Here is a 25,235-nt window from a genome sequence, read left to right as displayed (position 1 = left end):
TCATAATCTAGCATACAGAATTAATATTTTTAAGCTTTTCTTCTAGCTCTAATTTGGTATTTCTGGTTTTCCATCTAATTACGTGTAAATATGTATATGCGAGTGTATTTCTATCTGAAGATTGTGCACATCTTAAACATGCTTCCATTTCCAAATTAGAAATAGGGTCAGTAGGTATATTAACAGCTTTTTCTTTATCAAACAATTCTACTTGTCCAATTATTCCAACAGGCCTACATTCTTTTGAATTATCTTCCATAGAATTCAGAAAGTTGCAGTCTGCTGGAACTTCTCCAAAAGAGTACAATGTTTGAATTCCTGAGGAGTCATTTAAGCTTTCCATGTGGTTCCAAATGATCTTGGCGAGTTCGATTATGTGATTATATAAAATTTTTGAATCTTGTTCCTGATTATCAATTTTATTTACATAAGCAAGAAGTTTGATTACGTTCCAATTTGTCATAACAAAAGGAAATAGCTTTGGCTTTGAATCGGTTGTTTCCAACTCCAAAGCACCAATCAGGTAGATTGTAAGTGATTTCCAAAAAGAAGATTTCCCAAGGTCCACTCCACATACACAAACTAACTTTCCCATAATATTCTGAAGGCAATTCAGACAAAACCAGCTCAAATCTATTTGTTGTATATGTAATATAGAACCTTTTAGTGAAAAAACTAAATCTGGGTCTATGTTTCTAAATAGATCAAGAATTAAAAACGGATTAGAACTTAAAGTGGAATCTTCTTGAGGGCTTTTTGTAGATATCTCGGTTTTAATACAATATGCTTTATTAAAAGCAATAAAAGAAGCATGATTATTCCTGCTCAGATACAAGAAGCTGTGGGTTATCGGAGCCCCATCTGGAGCAAGAACATATGGATTTGGAATAGTGTGAGGATTAAAGGTCTGATGAGAATTGGTAGAGTATTGAAATGATGGTAAAGAATGAAAAAATTTACTGCTTTCTTCTTTTTGGTGATTAAACTGGATTTCGCCTTCTAAAGTTTCATATAAACTTAAGTAATGGTCATTGTATGAATCAAAGGTTTTTCTCTGGCTTTTCTGTAGATATTCTTCGTACCCTGGATCAAAGTAATAATATGAAACAACCTCTGAAATTGATGTTGGAGAAAAATAAAGATATGAAAAGAGTAAATTTTCTTGAGAATTATTAGGATGTTCATTTAATGAATATATTTGAGTTTGACTACTTTTAATAATCGAATTTTGAATGGATACTTTAAAGATTATTACCCCATTGTTGAAAATACTCAAAGTATTACTGGTTTTGCTTTTCTCATTTTGAGCCTGATCAGAGTCAGAAAATGTTGGTTTCTTTTTGGATGTAGTTTGCGATCGGTTTCGTTTACTATAGTAAATCAATTTGTCTTTTTTGGGGAATTCACAAAATTCATTTAAAATCGTACTCATAATATTAGAAACTGGAGAAAGAGGAAACGAAGAATTAATAAATTTTTCAACCTTAATATTTGAAAAAGATACCGTTTCCCCAGGTAGAAGTAATTTAATGTTGTGTTTCAGAGTTTCTTCCTCAGAAAACCAAATATCAATCCACCCAGAGTTCCAAGGAGGATCAGAAATCAAATAAATACTTTGAAAGGTGGTTTTTTCCGGTTTAAATTTGGTACTTTGATCAGTAGTTACCCTAATTATTGACCAATTTCCATAGATATTTTGTGGATTGAGCCCAATAAAGTAAATGATGTCAAGTATTTTTACACGTTCTAAAGAAATATGTATTTCTGAATCACTTTCATCTCCGAAAGAAAGTTTGGGGTAACTATTATTAAATAAATCCACCATATCGTTTCTAGCTAATTTAGTAGATCTATAAATAAGAGGGTTTTTTCTGGAAAAAACCTGCCATTCATATATATATTCAGTCCAGTATTTAATATCAAAAACAGTATATAAACCAGGTGTTCCCTGCTTTTTACTTCCAGATTTGAAGGAGAATGGTGTCTTCAAGCTCTCTGGCCATAATATAGATTCATCATCGTCACCAAATAGCTTTATTTCAATATAAGATGCAGTTTTGTCAAAATTTATTGCATCTGAAGAAAGTTGAGATGGAAAAACAAGTTCCTTAATCATTAAGTGTTCTATCTTCTCACTTTGAAATGTATTCATCGCCTCAAAAAACTCTTTTTCTTGTATTATAGATAGCAAAACTTCTGAATTTGGTAATATTGGCGTGTCAATAATCAATACAAATCTTGATATGTTGTTGAATGAATACCAGTTAGAAGGTACTTGAAATTTTTCTATTTGAGATTCAATTATCTTATTTTTATCTAATTGAACTTCCGATTTTGAAAGCTTTGAATAAGTTTTAAAGAATGGTAGACAATGAAAGTATAGTTTGTATCCATCAACCGAATTTTCGATTTCTTTGTCACAAATAAATAAAAGAACTCCTTTTGGCTGATTTATTGAAATCAATCCTTTTGAAATTGGAGGTTTAAGAAAACAATCCTCAAAATTAATGCATACAATATCTGAAATGTGAACAAAAAATGAAATCTTTTGATTATATAGTCTTAGCATTGCTTTTTTGATGAAGACAAACTTCTTTTCAAAGCTATATTTTGAGCAACTAGAATTGAATAAAAGGTTTATTCTTGAATTGCAATAAATGAATAATGGGTAAAAATTACTTTCTGAACCACTTAAAGATGGTGTCTTGATGAAACACACATTTGAAATCCAAATATTTGACTCAAGGGTTTTTTCCATGATAATCTCAGCTAAGAAATGTCCAAAAAAACCTATGTACAGAGGATAACTTTCTTCACCAATAAACAAACATTTGAGACTATTAATATTACTCGAAACGCTACTATTTTTATAGTTATTTTCGACTGTTCGTAGTCTGGGTAATTTTTTTATATTACCTCTAATATAATACAGAAACTCTATAGATAAAACATGGTTTAAAAAAACTAAATTAGCCAAATTAAGTTTCTGTGATCTTTCAATGCTTCCAATCAAATCTGCCCATTCTTCAATTGGAGCAATTTTCCAGAGTCCAAAGCATTCTTCTGTACAAGATACTGGACACTGTTGTAAATTCCTTGATTTTAACTCAATCGTTTGGCTGGGATGAGTAATTTTAAACTGAAAATGTGAGAAATTGCCACAAATAATTGAGGAAGATTCCTTACTAGTTTTTGTCCCATCTGAATATTTAATTTCATAGTTTTTGGAAACGGAAATAGGGGAACCACTTTTTAAGTTTGAAATGATTTGAACCAGTAATATTGGAAGAACTTGAGATTTATTAGTTTGAGTTCCAACTATATTAAACAAATCCACATAAAGGCTGTAATGCAAATAACAAAAGTTTCTGATATCCCAAGGATGTTGCCAGGCTATTTCTTTATTGGTATGGGTATTCGAATTGAAATCATTAAATTCCAAATACTCATGGCCAATTGTTTGAATATGTAGTGGTAAATTATTCCAAATTGTTTCTCTGGGAGTGGTTTCCTTCTTTTTTGTAAATCTGGAATGTCTTTCAAGCCCCCAGTCTGATCCTGGCTCTATTGCGATCCCTATAGGAAATGAACGATTTCCTAATTTTGTGGTAATTACACGAAAATTTCTAACCCAGAGAATTGAACCTTTTGAAATTGAGCATCCTAATGATGTCTCATGAAAATTCGAATTATGTAGAAAAAGTTTAATTGGTACCAGCTTTGTCTTTATTTCATATACACCAAACCCAAGTACTTTCTCGATTTGTATTAGCGTTGGAATCTCTAAAATTGGCCTTGAAATATTTTCGACCATTGACTCTGAAATTATTGATGTAAAATTATTTGCTATTAAGCATCTCTTCTCCTTTGGTAATTGCCTAAAATTGTGAATCAATACAGACCCTGCTACCACATTTTCAAATCTGTAAATATTTCTCCATCCAAGAATAAATCTATTGATTAAGAGATTTACTCCAGGGAAGAAAACAATGAATTCTCGATTATTTAATATTGACCTTATTACAACTGAGAAACTTGATTCGCATGTTGAATTTTCTGATGGTCTCAGAATTTTATCTATTCCAAATATACTATGTGAATTTGAATCCAACTCTTCCGAGTCATTTTTCTTAGCTCTATTAATCATTGATTTCTCATCATTAGTTACTCTATCTCTTGAAGTCGTATAATTATCCACTCTGTGCATTACAACAGTGGAAATATGAATAACAAGTCCTGTAATATTAATACTTCTCAATCCAGTTATCATCTGCTCTACTGGAAGATATGAAGATGAAATCCATAAAGTTGTTGATGCACTAAAACACAAAAGTTTTTTTTTTAAAATCTTAACAACACTTGTGATTTCATTTTGTGAATTAAATGGGTTTAAATGTCTATTAAGCAAAATGCTTCTTAAAGGAGCATTAGGGTCTTTGGTCTTCATCTTCACAATTGCCCAATCTCTAATGATTAACCAACAGGAAACAAACGAAAATTCTGTTTCACAACACTTAAGCATTATGTTTGATTTGAATTTCCCAGAAATTTCGCATGGAATTAATAAAAATCTTGGAAGAGAGCTTTGATTCAAAATATTGTCTTGGAGAAAGAGAAAATTACCATTTTTGGTATAAACAAGCCTCCCTACTATACTAAAGCTGGAATTATTTGGTTTTAAAGAAAATGATGTGGATTCAGACAAGTTTGTCAAATTGATCTGTTCACCTCTCTCTATAATGGAATTTATTCGTTTGTAAACAGCATGCGTTTCACAATGCCCACAATTTGGAATAAAATTCTCTTCATCTCTTTTTTTCATAATTTAACATTTGCAGACTCTTAGTATTTTCTTTAAATGCTTTATTAAGCACAAAGAAATGAAACAATATGAGGCCATTGATTTTAGGCAAAAACCGCTACCAAAAATACTGAAAACCTGCCAATTTAAATACTTTTACCACAAAATTAAAAAATGCAAATTTTGGCTCAAACATTAAGAGCCAAATTCGCCAAAAAATAAACCTTAAGCCTAAAATCCGAGGAAATGCTTTTGAGTAAATAAATCTTAATACGACTAAAAGTAGATAAAAATATTTGGTAAAAATAAATATATTTAGACAAAAGGAGTGGGTTTTATATTTAGTGATTAGTAAATCATTCAAAGTTAACTAAAACAAACTTTAAGACAACTCCTAATGCCCTGATATACTGATATAAAGACTGATTAGAAATAATTGATTAGTTTCAAAGCAACGATTGCAACAATAATCATTGCGATTATGTGCCAGAACTCAAACCCTTGTGTGATGTTACATTGGTTTGAAGACTTAAGCTTGGATTCAGACTTTTCTAGTTTTTCTCTCAAAGAAACCACCTCTTCCTTAAGCTCGTTGCTCTGTTTCTCTAGAGCCAAACAATATTGAACAAGCTCATCATACTTGTTCTTAAATTCGGAGTCAATTGAACCTACCTGAACATTGCTACTGGATGACGGCCCAACTCCTGAAGAAAGAACTGAATTTGGAACTCCTTGAGATGCATTTGAGGAGGTTCCGATGGCACTCGATGAAAGAGGCTCATTTACACCCATGTTTTCCTGCTTAAAAATGACCGATAATCTGTGCTCAAAAAGCTGTTCTTTACTGAGGTCTTGCCAGAAATCCTTTGTAAGCTGCTCAACTGAACTGTCACATGTTGTAGTCTGGATTAAAAACCTGTGAGAAGGAGAGGCTTGCTCGACAGATTGTAAAGGCTGAAGAATCACTTGAATCTCCTTTGATTGCCCTGCCTGAATCAGCCCACTGCTTGGACGCACTAAGTAACCTCTTGGAGCTGTAGTCTTAATTTTGAACGCCACTGTCGAAGATGTGATATTCTCTAAAATAAGAGGAGTTGTCACAGAGCTGTACAACACAAGCGGAAACTCGAGAGCCTTTTCTGGATGCACTCTTACCAATTTTGCACCTTCTATTGACATTCTTATAGGTTTGTAACTTCCACAGTATATATAACAGTTAAAATCCTCTAAATGTACACTCACACTCTCAAGCGAGGGAGGAATTCCTTACATTTAATTGTGCTTTAAGTACAATTAATAAATTAAAAAATTATGTACGCAGGATACCCAGACGTACACGCTGTCGATTTCTTATTTTTATTTTTTTTAAGCGAGGCCTTATTGCGCCTTGGAGACATTTAATTGTGTACAGTAAAAAAAAAAATTGTCGAGCAAAACATGTAGGGGATCAATCATATTTTTTCTCTTTAAAACTTTATGAAGAGTTAAGAAAAAAAAAATCGGTGAGAACAATTACCTTAGTCTTTAAAATTTCAGATTGACACCTTCAATATTGGAGAGTATTGGCGGTTTTTGCTAGAATAAATAAGTTAACCCACAGTTAAAGATAATATTTTTTAATAAAAAAAAAGAACTACTATTAAAAAAAACAAAGGAAAGTTATTATAGTAGGAACTTATGATTAGAATGTGATTTAACTTAAATGTGAGTCTATGAAACAAATTGTTCTTCAATTCGAGAGTATATTAGTTTGGGTGAGATTAATACTACATGCAAATTTAGAAGGTTGACAATATTACATGCCCTTTAATTAAAAATATATAACTATATGGATATTGGAAATTGGTCTCTTTTCAACTTTTTTTATTCTGAAGAAAATAGTTTTGGAGTTTGTTGCTCAGAAAATGTCAGCCTTGAATGCAAACATTAAGGAAGAAGAATCTCAACCTAAGTTTTTTGACAACAAAGCAGGAGAAATGATAATAGCCAGTATTAGGCAAAAAGGAAATCCAATACTCTCCCATGTAAAGAATGTTCCTTATGAGTTTCGGAACATTGTTCCCGACTTTCTAGTTGGCAAGTACGATGCTGTGGTCTTTATAAGCATTAAGTACCACAAGCTTCATAATCAGTACTTGAGAAGAAGAGTTGAGTCGTTGCAAAAAAACTATAAGGTCAGAGTATTACTGTGTTTGGTGGATATTCCACCTTCAGGAGTGATTGATGCTGCTATTTTGGAAATCACTGATATTTGCTTTGACTTAAATATGACCCTGTTTCTCGCATGGAGCCCAAGTGAGGCAGGGCAAATATTGGAAACTTTAAAATCACATGAAAATTCTTCCAATGAGAGCATCCGAGGAGGGCTTTCGTTGGACCTGTTCACCAGAATAAAGGATGCTTTAAGTTCTTTACCAAGAATAAATAAGACAGACTCCGAAAACCTTTTGAAACACTATGGGTCAATTTCGAAGTTAGCCAGCGCCTCCGAGGAAGAACTTTCTAAGATACAAGGAATTGGCCCTATAAAAGCGAAAGTAATTACGGAAATATTTTCCACTGAGTTCTCAGACTTTTAATGTTGTAAATTGAATGACAACAAAAAGTCACTAAATCTATTAGAAAAGAAACTTGTCTGAACTAAAACTTAATTAGAAAGATATCTAGATACAAAGATGATTTAGGTATTAATATAATGAATATATTTGCATTTGTTGATATATTAATCATTTAATCTACATTACTGCATTCATGCCTGAAAGTTCAGATAAAAATTATCCAAGAGAATTCCTTTTAGCCAATGATTGAATACTCTGATTAAAACATGATGCGACAGATATTGATAGTTGAGTAGATTTCGGTGCGACAAACCTACCTTAACTGCTAAAATTTGTGTTGGTTTTAGCATAAGATCACATAAGAAAAAATAAAGCGTAAGCTAGAAAATATTGCCTGAAAGATTTGGGCTTCTGGCAAGTCAAATAATAACTTGACAAACTTGTGTTGAATATTTCGCATTAACTGGATGCCTTGTTGCTGCTCGACGAGACTTCGAGCAGATTTTCTGTTTGTTTGTTCGTGGCCTCGCTTGTAAGGGAAGGATCCTCATCTGCTCGAGATGCACCTGGATTAAATGCGTCCAAAGCTGTGGGTTGTTGTACTAGTTGATCATTGTTAGGCAATAACTGCTGTGTGGAATTGAGCTGATTAAACCAAATTGTGGAATCAGGCTGTGAGGGAGCAGTAGATGTAGGATTGCCATTTTGGCCTATAGGAGATGCACCTGGGGACTGTGTAGCTTGACCAGGTGGAAGGGTCATTCCATAATATCTTCCAAACATATTCATGTTCATCTGCGAAGCTGGATTCATTGCGGAGACTTGAGGTATCTGAGTTAATAAATTTGCATTTTGTCCCAACATTGGTGGGATTTGTAGTCCAAAAGGGTTTATAAATGGGTTTGGGAAAAAAGAATTCAATATTGGGTTAGCTTGAGAAGCTGAATTTTCAACTTGGCCAGGAACTGCTGAAGGAAGCATTCCGTTGTTTTGGGAAAAGGAGTTCTGGAGCATTGCCCATTGTTGCATTGCAGCTGCTTGACTTGCAGCTGAATAGTTACCGTATAAATTCATTAAAAGAGGGTTGTATAACCATTCATATGGACCTGGTGGTATAGCTCCAGTCGGATTCTGTAATCCCGTGATATTTGCTGGATTAAATTTAGAAGAAAATTGGGATAGTGGATCTGCGTCTAAAAGATTCTTTGATGCAATATCCGATGGATTCTTTAAATAATCTGTAAGTCCTTCTTCAGAAAAGTGATTAACTCTTGACTGAAGTAGGTGTCTGGATGTATCCGGTGCGGATACTGATGTTGCAGCAGCAGAAGCAGCAGATGCGGCAGCAGCAGCTGCTGCAGCTGCTGCCTTTCTTTCTGCCATTCTTGCTCTTTTTGAGCTAGAACCTACTGCACCATTTGGTAAATGGCGTCCTTCTGCGGTAACTTGGGACCGGAAACGTTTGGCTACCTCAAGAATCTCGCTGATTATTTCTTCGGAAGCATTTGCAGGAACTTTAAAATACTCAAATTCACGGTCTTTACCAGTATAATATACGACTCTCCATCCTTGAGGCTTTTGGCTCCAATAGACTCCAGGTACACCACTTTTTCTTACTGCGCCTCTTACTTGCGGCTGAGTAGTAGTGGCTGGCTGAGAAGATGTATGATTTTTAACTGGAGCCTGATTCTTGTTCGGAGTAGAAGCGATGGCTGCAGCAGCTGCAGCAGCTGCAATTGCTGCCAGTGTATTCAACCCAGAGTTTGATCCAAACCCATTCTTTTGCTTTTCTGCGTTTGCAACGGCATCTCGTTGAGAAAGGAACTGTAATACAAGTTCATCCTCGACAGATCTATTTGCTTGGTTGACAGACTCAGCTGTAGATTCACCAGAATCACCCAATTGCTGACTAAAGTTAGGGTCCTTTATAATTCCACAGGAAGTTAAAGATGCCAAAAAGTTCATTGCATGAGAATATGCCTTTCCCTTTCCCCAACGTTTACAACTAAATTTTCGAACACTCCACCTTCCGTTTTTTGTTTGCCATTCAAGAATCCAGTCCCTGCTCTTTGCGTCAATCCAAAGCTTGTATGGAAGTGAAGATTCTGGCATATTAATTGAGCCAGAGTCTTCCTCTGTGTTCAACATGGTGGATTCTCCAGATAACACATTGATAGTGCCTGGAGACTCTACATTTGAGTCAGTAATGTCTTCTTGTATAGAACTTTCTTCTTTAGTACTTGGCTCCTTAACTTCATCCAAATCTTCATTCTTAATTTCACTCTTATCAATGTGAGCCAGTTCGGATTTCTCAGATTGAATGCTCACTCCTTTTATATCCTCAACTTCATTTTTATGCTCTTGGGTTGGAAGTTCAGTAATTGAAGCCGAGTTAGTATCTAGAATTAACTCATCTTTGTGTCTAAAATCTTCTGATAAAGCATTTAACACATTTATATTGTCTACTGATAAATCCTTTTCTTGGTTATTTGGCAGATTTTCTGCTGAAATATGGCCAGAGTCATTCTCGGACATAGTATTATCTTTCATTAGACTATCAAGTTTCCATAAATTTGCAATTAAATAGCTTTAACTATTCAAACCCTGTGCAATGTACCTTAAAGCTTTGACGATAACTTAATAAAAACAAACTATTATTGAGCTCCGTTGTCCAATATAATATAAATAATAATAAATAAATTAATAATAAAAATATTATTATATTTTATATATTATTAATTTTAAAAATTCAACGATATTGCACAAGATTTTACACAACACAAATAGCTCTCTTGTGCAATGGTCTGTCTGGACTTGTCTGCGTGAATGGCAGTCCGCACAGCAAAGTATACACTCACATTCTGCCACTTAATTGTGACTATTTGCTCACTATTTATTTAATACGTATTGCTATACATCTATCCCTCCGTTTCTATCCCTCTCTTTAACTATCCTATCTGATATTACTAATTCTTTTTGCCTTTTTGCTATTTCCTTGAGCATTAACTTTTTAAATACGCCTCACGTCTCCAGAGCAGGTATCGAGCGGGAAAGACACGTATTCAATAATTCAATTTTTGTGTAAGTAAATAAAAGATATCGCAATACATTGGATAAAATATCCGTATTAAAGAAGTTATTCCATACTATGCTTTCTAATAATAACTGAATAAGGTGAATGTTTTGGAAGAGATGCGTTATTCTCACATTAACGGGATACGGATTTTGCTGTTCATCTAATGGCTGGCAAACTTGTACTTTTAAGTTCGTCTCTTTGACTACGAGTAAATAGAATAATGCATTTTTAATTCGATTTCTTTTTGAATGGCTGTTAATTTTGATATTGACTTTTTTCGTTTTATCCAGTTTTTTTCTTCCTGGCAACCTGTTCTTTTCTATAACTATATTTTAGATACAATTGTGGCTAGTGTATTTTAACTGTTTATAGATAAGCAGTTAAAATACAATTTTCTGCCCCGAATTTACGGTAACTTTAACTTAGGCTTTATAAAGTTGGTCAATCATAATTATTTAACTCCAGTAATTGAAATTTCTGAAATTGATTTGTAGCGCAAAATTATGTAAATTTAATGAGTCGCATTAATAAAAAAAAATAATATTACATTAGAAATGAATATAAGTGGATTTTTACATGCATAACTCCTTCATAGTATTTTGTAGCTTTAGGGAGACAAATAACAAAGTAAAAAAAGCATATTTTTAGGGTGTTTTCTCAAGGGTTTGTCTGAGTAACATGGCTCTGCGTTCAAAGTCATTTACTAACCAGAAACAACAGGTAAATGTTAATTCGAAAAACGCTTCAAATAATATTGAAGCAAACTCAGATGAATTAATTTTATCTGGAAATCAAAGGAAGAAGTCGAGTGCAAGAATCTACAGCTCAATCGAAGAAAATCCAGAAAAGTTGTCAGACAGTAGTAAAGAAGGGGATGAACTGGTTTCTGCCATAGAAAAGAATCCGTCTGTTGACTTTCCAAGTGTGAACCAGTGGGTACTAGCGCTTTTTGAAGAGGAGGGTAAAAAGATGCTTGCTCGTGTAGTGGGTTGGAAGCTTTACGGAACTCAAGTTACACACTTAACGCACTTAGTAGACAAAAAAACAAGAGAAAATAAACAAAATCCTCTGTTAAAGGTTATTTCATCTTCACAAGAATCTCAAAAAAAAGAAGATTATGAGTTTTACGTCCACTTTAGAGGTCTAAATAGACGTCTAGATAGGTGGGTTAAAGGTAAAGATATACAGCTCTCGTTTTATATTGAGGAATTGAATGATCCAGTTTTATTTGAAAGGTTTCAGAAACAAGGAATCAAATTTATATCTTTATTAGGAGTTTCAAATTCAGCAAATAAATCCGGAAATAGGTCTAAGAAAAGAAATATAGGAATTTTGGATATTTCTGATGGAGAAGATCCTGATGAGCATGAAGGGATGGACCATTCTGCAATTCTTGACCATGAGGAGACCACAAGACTTAGGACAATTGGTAGAGTTCGTATAGGCAAATTCATTTTGGATACTTGGTATTTTTCTCCACTTCCCGATGAGTATCAAAACGTTGATACTTTACATTTTTGTGAATATTGTTTGGACTTTTTTTGCTTTGAGGATGAACTTATTAAGCACCTTTCCAGATGCCAATTAAGGCATCCTCCAGGTAATGAAATATATAGGAAAGACAGTATTTCAGTTTTTGAAATTGATGGTGCCTTAACTAGAGGATATGCAGAGAATTTATGCTATTTGGCAAAGCTTTTCTTAGATCATAAAACCCTACAATACGATGTGGAACCGTTTCTGTTTTACATTGTCACTGAAGTTGATGAAGAAGGGTGCCATATTGTTGGTTATTTTTCTAAGGAAAAAGTTTCATTGCTTCATTATAATCTTGCCTGTATCTTAACTTTACCTTGCTATCAAAGGAAGGGTTATGGAAAACTTCTTGTTGATTTGTCATACAAACTCTCACTTAAAGAAGGGAAATGGGGGCACCCAGAAAGACCTCTCTCTGATTTAGGCAGGGCAATATATAATAATTGGTGGGCTCACAGAATATCTGAATTTCTCCTTGATTATTTTCAACAAAATAAGATATGCGAAAGAGGTAGCTCAAAGTATTATACACAAGTAAGAAACTACGGAAAGTTTATTGATAACATTGTCAGAAGTACTGGAATTCGGAGGGAAGATGTAGTCAGAATTTTGGAAGAAAATGGAATTATGAGGAATATTAAGGATCAATATTATATTTTCTGTAACAAGGACTTCCTTAAAAGCATTATTAAACGCTCTGGAAAACCAGGAATCACTCTTATTGACAAAAATTTTAATTGGGTTCCTTATAGCAGAGCTCCTCCATCAGAAATAGAATCATTACCACAAGAATAGATGTGAACTGTTAACATCAAGATTAAAGCTGTTTTTAAGTTAAATATATACATTATATCACTTCAATCTGTCTAAATCTAATTTATTTTATCAGTCTTAAATTTGTCTAAATATTACTATAATTCGCTGGAACTTGGTAGTGCGAATAGTTTTCAAAGTTTACTCCATCTGCACTTAATATCGGGTTCATAGAGAAAATATCATTATTTTCAGAGCCAATACCTTCATTGTATGCTGCGAATATTGGTGGAGGAATGCCTTCCACATAATCAATTCCTTCCTCTTGAGCATTCTCGTTTTCTAGGTCAATATTGTCTCCTTCATATTGGCCAAAACAATCATTATGAAGTCCTTGGTGTTGAGTATTAAAAGTTGGATGACATGAGTCTTCTTGCTCCACTCTGTGAGCTGAAGATGAATGACCCTCACCCTTATTAAGCTCGTAAAAATGGCCAGTAGTGTGATTATTTATTAATATATCTTGAGGAACGCCACTCACAATGTTGAGGTTTTGATTCTGAACAAATTCACTGTTTTGATCTTGAGTTTCCTGATTAAATATACTGTTCTGATATAAATTAGGTTCTTGATGTTGATTTGGAATAACTTTATAATTATAATTGACCTCTGTACTGCTATTTTTAATGCATTGAGGAATGCTAATTTCCTTATTTTGCTCAATATTTCTATTCTCATCAGAAAACTTCATTTTTTCCATGTTATTTTCAACGGTTTTTTGTGGAGGAAACTCATCGCCACTATTTGAATAGCTTTTGAACCCCTGTTTTTCTCTAGAATTCAGAATGCTTTGGTTGTTTTCTTGGATAAAAGTGTTATCAAAATTCTTCTTAGGACTATTGCTTATGGTATTTACTTTTGGACTCAAATCAATCTCTTGAGTATTATATTCCTTAGAATTCAATTTACTGTGCAAGTTGGAACTTTCTAATTGTGTATCCACTTTTCCATCATGCTTAATATTCTCCAATGTTGAACTCTGTTGTTCAAACAAATGTTCAAGAGTTACACTCAAAGCTTTATAATTGAATTCTATTTGATTTAAAACGTCATTTGCCATAGTTTTCAATTTTCCATAGTTTTTTTCTGTAAGGATTGAAATACAATTATCAACCCGGTCAATAATGGAACTAAAACAAGACCCTTGAATTTCCTCTAAAGTGCTGTTAATACACTCATCCCTATCTTTTAGTCTTTGGAGCAAAGAATAAGTAATATCACATTCTTTTGCAGAAATATCTTCTTTACTTCCTACATTTGATATTTTTCTCTCTAACTCCAAAATTCGTTGATTTTTCTTATTTATAATTGTCTTAAGAGAGTTGATCTGGGTTTCAGGATCTTGGGTATCAGGAATGAAAGAATTTATAGTATCACTCATTGGTGTTTGATAGCTGTTGGTGAATTCAACAGAGTTGTTTGGTAGATCTCTGGACAACAAACTAATTTCTTGTAGATTCGAACTATTGTTTCCACTCTTCAATCTTGTATTTTCTTCCAAAAGTTTTTTATTGAAGTCACCAAGTTCAGATAATGCTGACTTGAGCTTGTTTAGTTTTTCAAATTCTTTACGTTTATTTTCAACCGTTTTATCCATCAAATTCATAAGTAGGTCAACTTTGGGTAAAGATGAAGATTTAGATATAGAATTTGGGGCAGTAGGCGGACGGACAGCTGATTGTATTTGATTTGGAGTTAGAGAAATTCTAGAGTCAACTTGGAGATCTGACGAAAAGAAGGAACTTTGGATTACTGGTATAGCATTCTGAGCTTGGGATGGAAATTTTGAGCTATTATTACTGTTTGTAGCAACATTATCGAGGTTTGATTTATTTGAAGGAAAAAATGTAGGTGCAGTTGGAGGTCTAGCAATATCTTTCAACCCAACCATGTTTCTCTCCGCATTGCTATCCATATTTTTCATGGGAATTTCGGGTACATCAAGGCTAATTTGACTATTCTGAGCTGGTTGGGATATATTTAATTTGAATTTGTTGTTGGAACTAATACCTGGAACTTTTGGTGGTAATTTTGGGTTCGGCCTGCTTATATTCTTATTAGAATTAGGCTCTTGAATTCCAATATGAGACACTGAATTTCTTCCACCTTGGAACTGGTTGTGAGTCCTGATTTCCTGAGATTTATTTTGAGAATTTGAATGATGGTAATCATTCGAAGGAGAGCCCATTGATGTTAGCATTGTTCGAGAAATATTTAATTGTTCAAGTCTTTCTTTGTTATCCTGCATTTTCCTGTTGAATGAAGAATCATCATCAGTGTTGGCACAATCTGAAAATGGAACTTTTGGGGGAGGCGGAATAGGTATATTTTGAAAATTAGAATTTTTGTTTGAATTTTGAATAAATGGCTTGGAAATGTGACTTACAGACTGTAAATTATTAAGAGGTTGAGTGGGTCTTGCATTTTTTGGAGAATGATATCGAAACCCTCCAGATTTTGAGGAGCTATTCTGAAATGGAATAGATGGTGGTGGGAAGGCTGAAACAGGAGTATTAATAGAAGTACTGTTTGTTTGATTTTGATTAACCGTTGTACTCGCACTCAAATTCCCCAGAAATCTACCCATATCTGGCTTATTTGCATCAATATCTACATTAATTCCGTTATTCATATTAGTATTACTGGAAGATGGTCTAAAACTTCCATTCATAAAGCTAGATTTTTGAATATTTGGTTTATTAAACTCAGAATCTCTATTGATATTGTCAAATGCACCATATCCATCTAAGTTTGTAGTTGCCATATTATTTGAGTATGGACTGGTAGATATATTCATATCACTAACATTATTTATTTTCCTCTGGCCCTCTTGGTTACCTGAATTGTATTTTGTTCTTAATGTAGGTGAAATAGGAATTTGGGAATACATAGCCTGAGATAAAATTGAGTATATTACGGATTATTTTAGATGATTTATACCTAATTTTAATTCAGTAAAATACTCTTTTTCAACAATATGTACTTTAACTCACTATCAAACAGATTATCATTTCAAAGGACTTTAGTGCGCCAAAATATTGAAAAGTTAAATAAAATCTTACTTAATTGTGACTAACAAAATACACAAAAATATATTCATTTAGCATTCATGGAAAGGATTAATAATTATGATAATGATAAAAAAGTCTTATAACGTACTTAAAATCAAATTATGATTTTTAAAGATTAATTAACATTAAAAAATAAATCTTCCAAAACAGGTGTTTTTTATCGTTCAAAAGATATTAATAGCAGCAAATAGTGAGTTCTAATTATTCATGTGTGTTGCTTAATACTATCTTAACTAATTCTATTCTGATAACATTTTTATTTTTGTATTTTGTTGGGATTACCGCGCCGGTTGGCGCTAAATGTGGGGAATTTTTGCATGCAATTTATTTGAGTCTTGTGGCAGCAACACATCCTACTGACGTGTTAAAATTAAAGTCAAAAAAAAAAAAATTCTTAATATTATTGGGTCTATGAAGGATAGAATTCAATAATATTGAAATTATTAGCTGATAATTCAATATTGTTGAAGGCCAAATTGTGATTTTCCTTATTCAAAATATTTTTTTTAAGAAATATTTATTACCAAAAAAAAAGATAATACTGATTGTGGCATTTTTTTAAATAACCGGATTTATTAGAAGCAAAATGGAAGCATCCAGCCATTCTTATTCCGGTGATATAAAAGGTGGACTATTTCATGGAAGAGGTGTATTAATTTACTCAAAAAATGAAAAATATGAAGGAGATTTCGTAATGGGTAAGAGAGAAGGCTTTGGTAAATTTACTTATGCTGATGGAGCTTCTTATGAAGGTGAATGGGTTGACGATAAAATCCATGGTCAAGGAAAGGCAAATTTTTCTAGTGGAAATACTTATGAAGGGCAATGGGAAAATGGAAAGATCAATGGATATGGTAAGTTAACTTTCAGCAATGGGGATATATACGAGGGAGAATGGGCTGATGGTAAAATGCACGGAAGAGGTGTGTATAAGTATGTAGATGGTGATATTTATTCAGGTGAATGGAGAGATGATAAAAGGCATGGAAAAGGTACGGTAACATATGTAAGTAGCACAGGGGATCAAATTATTGAAAAATACGAAGGAGATTGGGTGAATGGTAAGATGCATGGTCACGGAAAGTATGTCTATGTTGATTCTGCTGTATACGAAGGTGATTGGTTCGAAGGTTCCATGCATGGCAAGGGTACGTACATTTTCCCATGTGGAAATGTTTATGAAGGTGAATGGGTTAATGATGTTAAAGAAGGCTATGGTGTATTGACTTATCAGAATGGTGAGAAATACGAAGGATATTGGAAGGATGGCAAAGTTAATGGCAAGGGTACTTTAACTTATAGTAGAGGAGATAAGTATGTTGGCGACTGGCTTGATGCAAAAAAGCACGGTGAAGGTGAACTGTTTTATTCCAATAATGATAGATTCAAAGGTAATTGGGTTGCTGACAAAGCATGCGGATTTGGAGTATACACTTATGCTAATGGGAATAGGTATGAGGGGTATTGGGAAAATGACAGGAGGCACGGAAAAGGAGTATTTTACTGCGCAGAAGATAACAATGTATATGAAGGTGAGTGGGCAAATGGAAGGAAGGACGGTAAAGGAATCCTCAGATTTGCAATGGGGCATTCAATACAAGGGATATGGAAAGATGGAGTTCTTTCACAATTCCACAGTTTGCAGTTCCCACCCGAATCACAATGGTCAAATCCAAACTTTTAATCACAGCTCGTCTGCACAATAGTTAAAATTTTAGATAATAGATAGCGAGGTAACTACATAATTAGAATGTAACCACTGATAATATATAATCATCTAGTGTTATTTAACTTTTTTTATCAGATTAGTTACACTACCTAAAATATTTCTAATTAATTAAGTTAATGAGATCTTTTAGCTCTCGCAATTCTTCTTCTATGAGAAGTACCCCCTGCTGGATTGGATGAATGACCAACAAAAGGGTTTGGATTGCTATTATTTCCCATTAATGGCGATGCCCCAAGTAAATTGGAAGGATTGGATCCAAAAATATTTGTATTCATTGAAGGTTGACTTGAGACTTGAGGCTTAGGGTCAAATGGAGATACAGCAGGGTTATTTGGCATTCCTCCGAAAATGCTATTTTCTGTTTTGCCTGTTGAATTAAAGATTCCTTGAGACGATCCAAAAAGATTGGAGTTGGTATTTTGTCCCAAGTTCTGTCCAGGAGTCTGAGTGATGGCCTGGTCCAATGGCTTATTACTACTCGATCCGAATATAAAAGGGTTTGAACTATTGTTAGAACCAAAAATAGATGGTGTTTGTGAGAAAATATTCGTATTACTTGTAGAACCTGTTAAAGAGTTACTTGATCCGCCAATACTAGTGCTTGAATCAAAATTCAAGGAATTCTGAGCCGGGTTCGTGTTCGACATTGGAATTTGAGCTCCGAATATAGAATTTACATTTATTGTCGAAGATAAATTTGTAGAAGCAGTGTTTGAGCTTGATTCTAAACCTGAGAGCAAAGAATTGTTATTTGGTGGAACCGTAAACAAATTATTGTTATTTGGAGTAGAGCCTCCAAACAATGATGTGTAGACAGTAGAAGAACCAGTGCTCCCACTGAAATTAAGTAACTTTGTATCAAATAATCCACCAGCTTGTAGGTTCGTCTGTGGCATGGTCGTACCGCTAGTAAAACTTAAACTTGAAGAAGAGTTCAAATTACTTAAACCTGAGGACCCTGCGAATGAAATTTCGGAAGTAGATTGCTTTTTTTCTGTATCATTTGAGCCAAATAATGGGCCCGAAACTGTCTGTTTTTCTGAATTAGTTATTGTTGTTGATGCTCCGGTTGATGAGGAAAGATTGAAAATATCTTTTGTGTTGAAAGCACTTTGATTAGAGTTAGAAATACCAGATGAACCAAATAATTGATTTATGGAGGAACCCTGTTGAGAAGGTAAACTTCCGCTATTAATACTTGTAGAGGTAAATAATGATCCTGGGTTATCTGTTCCAAAAATTCCAGTCTTATTTTCAACATCTGTATGTTCCTTTTTCTCTTCATCTGCTGGAAACTGTTTTCCAAACAATGGAAATTGTGGTTTTGAGATAGAATCTGTACTATCTTTTTCCAAATTAGCAGCTGTTTCAGAAACTGGTTTTTCTGTTTCATTAATTATAGTTTTTTCTTCGTCTAAAGTTTTAGAAGTAATTCCAAATAATGAAACATTGTTTGATGTGTTGTTTTCGATAGTCTGGCTAAACGAAAAAGCGCTAGATTGGCTACTAGGGACAGGCAAAGATGGAGTTTTTTCTTCAGATTTGGATTCTTCAGATGTAGCACTTTTTTCATCAGTCTTGTTAATTTGGAACAAAGAAGGGCCGAATAAAGAGTTGCCTGTTGTAGAAGTATTTGCAAATGAAAATAATGAATTGTTAACTTCGTTATTAGTTGATCCCTCAGTAGAGGGAAGTGAAAACAACCCTGCTGCAGATACTACAGGCTCTTTCTCATCTTTTGTGTCTTCATCTTCTTCTGGCATAAATACTCCCTCATTATCCACCTCGACTAAATTGGGTTTGTTAACATTGGCTAACCACCACGGAACAGCTTCATCCTTTTTTTTCTCAGAAACTTCTGAATCTCCATTTTTAGATGTAACGTCTTCAGAAGTCGCTTCCTTAATTTCATGAATATTATCTCTCTTTTCAAGACTTTTTTCACCAATATTAGTGGAAATAGTAGTTTGATTATCTTTTTCGCCATTGATTGGCAATTTTGAATCAGATTCAACGAGATTAGATGATGAATTTGGCAAGCTCTCTTTATGGCCCGTATTTTCTGCCGGTTCATTTTCCTTACTAGGTTTTTCCAAAATTGGCTTCTTTTTAGTTGTTGATAATATATCGGATGTTTCAAATATGGATTGATCAGCACTCTCAGATTTGGAACTAGCTGTTAATTCTTCGCTATATTTCGAATCCTCCTCAAGATTACTATTTCTGATACTCTTGGTAATTTTTTCTTCAGTATGTTTAACTTCGGAGTGTTTTTCAACCATTTTTGGCGATTCTGAATTATTTTTTGGCTCATTAGAAGTTTCATTGCGAATTTCGATCGTATGGACAAAGTCTTTCAAACTACCAATAGGTTTCTTTGATTTGCAAAATACCTTTTTCATTTCTGCAGCAGATAAGATCCTACATGATGAATTCGTTCGATTTGAAAGTGCGCCCAATAAACTAGATCTATATCTTAATGGGGTTCTTATCTTTTGAATTGAAGAAGGACCATTGCTGGAATTAGGTTCCGTATTGGGAGGCAAAAACGAAGCCTTGGGAAAGTTATAAGGGTGTGAATACTGAGTTAAACCCAAAATACTGTTCTGTCTTTGTGAATCTTGAAGTTTATCAACTGAAAAATTATAAGTTGGAGCTGGATCTGGCTTATAGTCATCTTCTATCATAGAAAGTGGTAAACCATAAGTATTTGTTGGTTTATTTGGGGTGTTATTTTGTGTGCCTAAAAACCCTGTCTGAGCAACAGTCGAAGGAGTTTGGCTATAAGACTTTTTCTGAGGAGGAAGAATATTAGATTTTTTATTTGTGTTATTTATAGGTTCGCCGTTGATATCTTCATCATCGCTAATAGCATCATGGAACTCCTCTTCCTCACATTCTTGTTCACTATTCTGTTTGTAAACTTGCTGTAAGTTTCTTTTCTTACATGTCTGAATGTCTTTTTGTAGATCATAATTGCTAGATATTAAGTTGTATTTAGAAGCACTATCTGATAATCTGTTCATTGCGTGTCTTGTTTCTGAATGGAAAGAGAATTTACTAGGAGGCAATAAAGGAAGATGATTTCCATGGCTAAGTAAATTTGCTTCATTTCTCAAATGGCTATCTGCCTTGTAAACCTGAGGATATGGGGTTTTAACAAATTTACTACTTTTTTCTGCACTCTTTTCAATAACTGAATTCTTTAAATCCTGATAAGAACTTTTACCTAAACCATCAATTGGAGACTTTAAAAGTCCCGAGATTGTTTGTTTCCAACTAGAGTTGCCATTAATTTGGTTCAAATTAGAATATAAAGCGTTACCTTCAACTCTAGTTGTTGGTTTAGGTAAAAACCTGTAATCCTGTACTGTACTGTTTGAATTCGCAAAAGAATTAGAAGGCAAAAACTGGCTTTGGTCATGTAATTGTCTTCTTAGTGCGGAACTTCTCGCCAAATTTTCCGAAGATGATGACGAGAAGTTTATATTCCTCATAATGAGTTGTTATTCGAGGAATGATTTTTTTCAAACACACAGTAATAAATTTGAAATTTTGATTTTTTTCTTTTTATTTTATGGGGTATTGAGGCAGGCGGTAAATTTAGTATTTATTTCATTTTAATTAATGTAAAAGTTATAATAATAATTTTTGCTCATCTCCTCAAGTTATTAATTCTTCCTTGCAAATTATTATAATTGACCCTATTTAATATATTATTTGGCCCTTTTTTTTGTTTAGATGCTGCTTTTACCCACAGAATAAGTTATTGTGCTGCTCCCTATATCCCAAATAAATTCAATTCAAATCTGATTTTTTTTTTTGGAAACAAACTAACACTCTAGAAATTTACTATATTTTTCTTTATTCTAGCAAATTTTTTTATTTTAATTTTACTTTAGATAGAAATTTTTCAAGGCGCAATGGTCTATTCTTTAAAAAATTAAGAAAAATATTAAGCTAAATGCTCAACTATATCGTTTAAAATAAATGCACATGTACTTAAATATTACATATATATACCTGCTGATGTGAATTAAGATATTCCAATAATAATGGACGAAATCAGACGTCAGATCGAGGATTTGATGGGAGGGATTGAAGCTCCAATTGAGAAAAAAGACCCTCATGATAATGACGTTTGCAAATTTTACCTATGCGGACTATGTCCTCACGAATTATTTGAGAATACAAAGCTATATATGGGTCCTTGCAAAAATATCCATTCGGAAGTTTTAAGGAAAAAATACCTCTCTGAAAGGGAAATTAAGGGAAATACTCAAATTAAATACGAGACAGAAAGCTTAAAAGTATTTCAGGGAATGGTAGATGACTGTAATAAAAAGATCGAAAGAAATCGTGTTCGTGCTGAGCTTTCAGGTAGTTCAAAGCTTGAGGACGAAAATATCCGAGCATTGGATCTCGAAATTAAAGAGATTATGAAGGAAATTGATGATTTAGGTGCAAACGGTGATATAGATGGGTCTTTAAAAAGGATGGAAGATTTGACAAGGCTAAATCAACAAAAGATGAAGATATCTGCTACAAAAGAAGATGTTGAGAATGGTATGTATCGTCAAAAACTTCACCCATGTGAAATTTGTGCTGCATTTCTTTCGGAAACAGACAACGATCAAAGACTGAATGACCACTTCAATGGTAAAATTCACGTAGGGTACCTGAAAATTAGAAAACAAGCAAAGGACTTGAAGGAATGGCTTAAAATTCATTCTTCTAATAGGAATGACAATTATAGGCATGAAGGTATAACTCATAGAGGTGATACTCGATACAAATCCCGCAGACAAAGCTACTCTGGTGAAAGCCGTGCTTATCACTATTTAAATAATTATAGGGATAGAAGGCATAGGGAACATTTGGATTACCGTGATCAATATGGTAGCCATTCATACAGAAGAGAAAGGAATCAAATTAGATATGAAGAACATGGAAACTATTATAAGAAAAGTGGGCCTAATGATTCTAATTATCCGGAGCAAAAAAACAAATATTTAGATTATAGATCTAACCCTTATTCAGCAAGTGAACCGAATAGAATAAATTTAGATAATTATGAAAAACTTGCAAAAACAAATGAAAAAAATTATCCACCAAGTGATGGAGAAATTTCTCCAGAAAGTGACTCTTCTCATTCTTTATCAAGAAGTATCTCACCGTGTTAATGTATTCTTTCGTCCAGAATCTTGAATGTAGGGATCAAAACAGACTTTTCCCAAGGTGAATAAACTAGTTTGCTTTTCGAAGAAATTTTATTTAAAAAAAAGAATTTGGGGAAGTATTTACAAATAGTTGAATTACTTTGTAAATTAAATTCGAGTAGTTCCAATTTCTGATCATCTGATGTTTTGTCGTCAAATTCTAATATATTTACATCCAATCCACGATCAATTATATGTTTTTTAATGTATTTTTCTTGTCTTCTATTATATTGAAATGTTTTTACACGTAAATGGTCGATATATGCTTTAAGTTCTTCTTCAGAAATATCTTCTATGCTTGTTTTGTCACCCAGAATATTTATGAATTCTTTATAAGCTATACTTTGTAACAAACCAATATATTTCTTACAGGTTAATAACCTTTCTTTAAGTAGAAAAACTTCTTTTAATAGTCCCCCCTATTGTCAAATAAGATATTGGTTCAATTTAAAAATGTTCATTAGATAATTACTTACATCAATCATTTCATTGATCCTTAAATCAATATATTCTTTTACCTTGTTATTTTTTACCCAAAATAATAGACTATTATTGTACCTAATCTTGTAAGGATACATTTTAGTTAGCTCGGTAAATTTCATTCCAGTTGTTTTATAAATCTACATGAATAGTTAAATAATACGAATAAATATTAGCAGAAAATTTACCTCTATACCTCTAATCATTTTTCTTCGATCGTTTATATGTAATGATGATGCTCTTTCAGGGTCTATTTTTGAAAGCTGTTCAAATAACTCCCTATTCGTGAATTCTAAGTATTCTTCGTCTTTAATTGAAGGATTTACGTCATTATCCGTTTTAGAATCAATTATAGACTCCCAAATCAATGCCTTGAGATACATATGAGTACCACCAACAATAATTGGAATAGTATTTTTGCTAATTAGTCCATCAATCTATTAATTTATATAACAAAAGTTAGTTAAATTTTGTTAAAGACAACTTACTATTGGTATTGCTAGGCTAATATATTTTGAAGCTGTGCAATCTTCATTAACGTCGAAAACATCTAATAAATGATGTGGGATTGTATTACGGATTTCTTTGGATACTTTAGCTGTCCCAATATCGAAGCCTTTGTATATTTGCATTGAATCGCAGTTTATTATTTCTGATTTCAAGCCCTACAAAAGGATATTTGACCATGCACTTTATCATAATAAACATACTTTTCTATCAAGATATTTCCAAATGTCTAGAGACAAACGAGTTTTCCCAGAAGCTATAAGTTATAGAAATAAGAAAGATTCAAAAAAGTTATTCAAGCCTTAGTGAATGTTAATAATTAATCTACCTGTTGCACCAAAAATAAAAATAACTGGAACGTCCTTAATGTATGAACTGGAAGGAATAAAACACATTTCATACAATAATATCATTCAAGCATAGATAAAATATCATAAAAACTATTTCCTTGTGAAGATTGACTAGTTTGCTCGTTTTTTTTATCCTTATTTATTTGATTTGTTATAGCAAAGTCAACAATAGAATTTTTTTTTCCTTTGGGTAATGAACCCGCCTCGTGAGTCTTACTTGTAAAAAATCTTTGATTTTTTTTGAAGTTTGTACTAGGTTTATTATGTGAATTCTCACTTTTTTTACTACCTTGGTGTATTTCATTTTGAATGTTTGTATTTGCAATACTTAAAATATAGTTGGAATAGTCAAGGATATCTTCAGTTTTGTTTTTATTATTTTGAATATTATTTATAGTTTCAGACTTTTTCACATTTTTAGCCCTTTTCTCCCAATAAACTTTGTTAAAAATAAAGTTGCAAACTTCGCATCTAATTAATATATTTTTAAACGAGTAATTAGAGAACTGTTGGCTACTTATTTTACTTTGTTTAAGTAATTTCTTTTTAAATTTTTTCCTGAAAATTCCTTTTATAGCTTTAACTTCTAATTTACAATTAATTCCGATTAAATATACTGAAAAACATTTTGGGCATATTTTACCCGAAAAAAAATCACTATATGATTTTGTCTGATCAATTTCAGATGTTAAATTTGCGACTTTGCATATCAAACGACTAGATAAACTAGGGCAAATTAAATTGTAAAACTTTGATGCATTAATTAAAAATTCTAATTCATGGTTATTGTTGGATCTTCCTTCTTCTACAACTTGGAAGTTGGGTTTCTTAAAATTACTATTACCACTAAATTCGTATGAATTTAACGATTTATTATTGATGGCTTTTGAGATAATTGAGAGCTTTGACTGTATTTGTTGCATTCTAACTTTAAGACAATAAAAATTAAGTAAAAAACATATCAAAGTTGACTACTTTTATGGAATAAATTGCATTATTAAGTTCATAATGATTCGTCATTAAATTAATGATTTTAAGGCGCCATAAAATTTAACAATTATTTTCATGTACTTATTACGATTGTGCTATTTTCCT

The 25,235-nt window shown here is 33.0% G+C and overlaps 11 protein-coding genes across 11 annotated transcripts; 4 read left to right on the top strand and 7 right to left on the bottom strand.

Annotated features, from left to right (window-relative positions):
* Positions 1-7: 7 nt before the first annotated feature.
* cubi_02389 (uncharacterized protein) lies at positions 8-4,822 on the bottom strand (the record flags this gene model as incomplete). Its single annotated transcript, XM_029019400.1, has 1 exon — positions 8-4,822. The coding sequence occupies one exon, from the start codon at positions 4,820-4,822 to the stop codon at positions 8-10; it is 4,815 nt and encodes a 1,604-aa protein (XP_028874521.1).
* Positions 4,823-5,227: 405 nt separating this feature from the next.
* On the bottom strand, positions 5,228-5,980 carry cubi_02388 (MSP domain-containing protein; the record flags this gene model as incomplete). The annotated part of the gene is made up of 1 exon (XM_029019399.1): positions 5,228-5,980. One exon carries the CDS (start codon positions 5,978-5,980, stop codon positions 5,228-5,230), a length of 753 nt encoding a protein of 250 aa, XP_028874520.1.
* Positions 5,981-6,705: 725 nt separating this feature from the next.
* Positions 6,706-7,380, top strand: cubi_02387 (uncharacterized protein; the record flags this gene model as incomplete). The annotated part of the gene is made up of 1 exon (XM_029019398.1): positions 6,706-7,380. The coding sequence occupies one exon, from the start codon at positions 6,706-6,708 to the stop codon at positions 7,378-7,380; it is 675 nt and encodes a 224-aa protein (XP_028874519.1).
* Positions 7,381-7,818: 438 nt separating this feature from the next.
* Positions 7,819-9,909, bottom strand: cubi_02386 (uncharacterized protein; the record flags this gene model as incomplete). Its single annotated transcript, XM_029019397.1, has 1 exon — positions 7,819-9,909. One exon carries the CDS (start codon positions 9,907-9,909, stop codon positions 7,819-7,821), a length of 2,091 nt encoding a protein of 696 aa, XP_028874518.1.
* A 1,204-nt stretch (positions 9,910-11,113) lies between these two features.
* Positions 11,114-12,766, top strand: cubi_02385 (histone acetyltransferase; the record flags this gene model as incomplete). Its single annotated transcript, XM_029019396.1, has 1 exon — positions 11,114-12,766. One exon carries the CDS (start codon positions 11,114-11,116, stop codon positions 12,764-12,766), a length of 1,653 nt encoding a protein of 550 aa, XP_028874517.1.
* Positions 12,767-12,872: 106 nt separating this feature from the next.
* Positions 12,873-15,674, bottom strand: cubi_02384 (uncharacterized protein; the record flags this gene model as incomplete). Its single annotated transcript, XM_029019395.1, has 1 exon — positions 12,873-15,674. The coding sequence occupies one exon, from the start codon at positions 15,672-15,674 to the stop codon at positions 12,873-12,875; it is 2,802 nt and encodes a 933-aa protein (XP_028874516.1).
* Positions 15,675-16,441: 767 nt separating this feature from the next.
* cubi_02383 (uncharacterized protein) lies at positions 16,442-17,539 on the top strand (the record flags this gene model as incomplete). Its single annotated transcript, XM_029019394.1, has 1 exon — positions 16,442-17,539. One exon carries the CDS (start codon positions 16,442-16,444, stop codon positions 17,537-17,539), a length of 1,098 nt encoding a protein of 365 aa, XP_028874515.1.
* A 158-nt stretch (positions 17,540-17,697) lies between these two features.
* cubi_02382 (uncharacterized protein) lies at positions 17,698-21,081 on the bottom strand (the record flags this gene model as incomplete). Its single annotated transcript, XM_029019393.1, has 1 exon — positions 17,698-21,081. One exon carries the CDS (start codon positions 21,079-21,081, stop codon positions 17,698-17,700), a length of 3,384 nt encoding a protein of 1,127 aa, XP_028874514.1.
* Positions 21,082-21,639: 558 nt separating this feature from the next.
* cubi_02381 (uncharacterized protein) lies at positions 21,640-22,767 on the top strand (the record flags this gene model as incomplete). Its single annotated transcript, XM_029019392.1, has 1 exon — positions 21,640-22,767. The coding sequence occupies one exon, from the start codon at positions 21,640-21,642 to the stop codon at positions 22,765-22,767; it is 1,128 nt and encodes a 375-aa protein (XP_028874513.1).
* Positions 22,768-23,435: 668 nt separating this feature from the next.
* Positions 23,436-23,915, bottom strand: cubi_02380 (tRNA delta-isopentenylpyrophosphate transferase; the record flags this gene model as incomplete). Its single annotated transcript, XM_029019391.1, has 2 exons — positions 23,436-23,720; positions 23,772-23,915. The coding sequence occupies 2 exons, from the start codon at positions 23,913-23,915 to the stop codon at positions 23,436-23,438; spliced, it is 429 nt and encodes a 142-aa protein (XP_028874512.1).
* A 284-nt stretch (positions 23,916-24,199) lies between these two features.
* On the bottom strand, positions 24,200-25,063 carry cubi_02378 (uncharacterized protein; the record flags this gene model as incomplete). The annotated part of the gene is made up of 1 exon (XM_029019390.1): positions 24,200-25,063. The coding sequence occupies one exon, from the start codon at positions 25,061-25,063 to the stop codon at positions 24,200-24,202; it is 864 nt and encodes a 287-aa protein (XP_028874511.1).
* Positions 25,064-25,235: the final 172 nt, after the last annotated feature.

The sequence above is a fragment of the Cryptosporidium ubiquitum genome, assembly GCF_001865345.1.
Source record: "Cryptosporidium ubiquitum isolate 39726 chromosome Unknown contig_4, whole genome shotgun sequence".
In the NCBI taxonomy this organism is placed as follows: Eukaryota; Apicomplexa; class Conoidasida; order Eucoccidiorida; family Cryptosporidiidae; genus Cryptosporidium; species Cryptosporidium ubiquitum.
The sequence above is the reverse complement of the archived record's forward strand: the minus strand, read 5'-3'. Positions and strand labels throughout refer to the sequence as shown.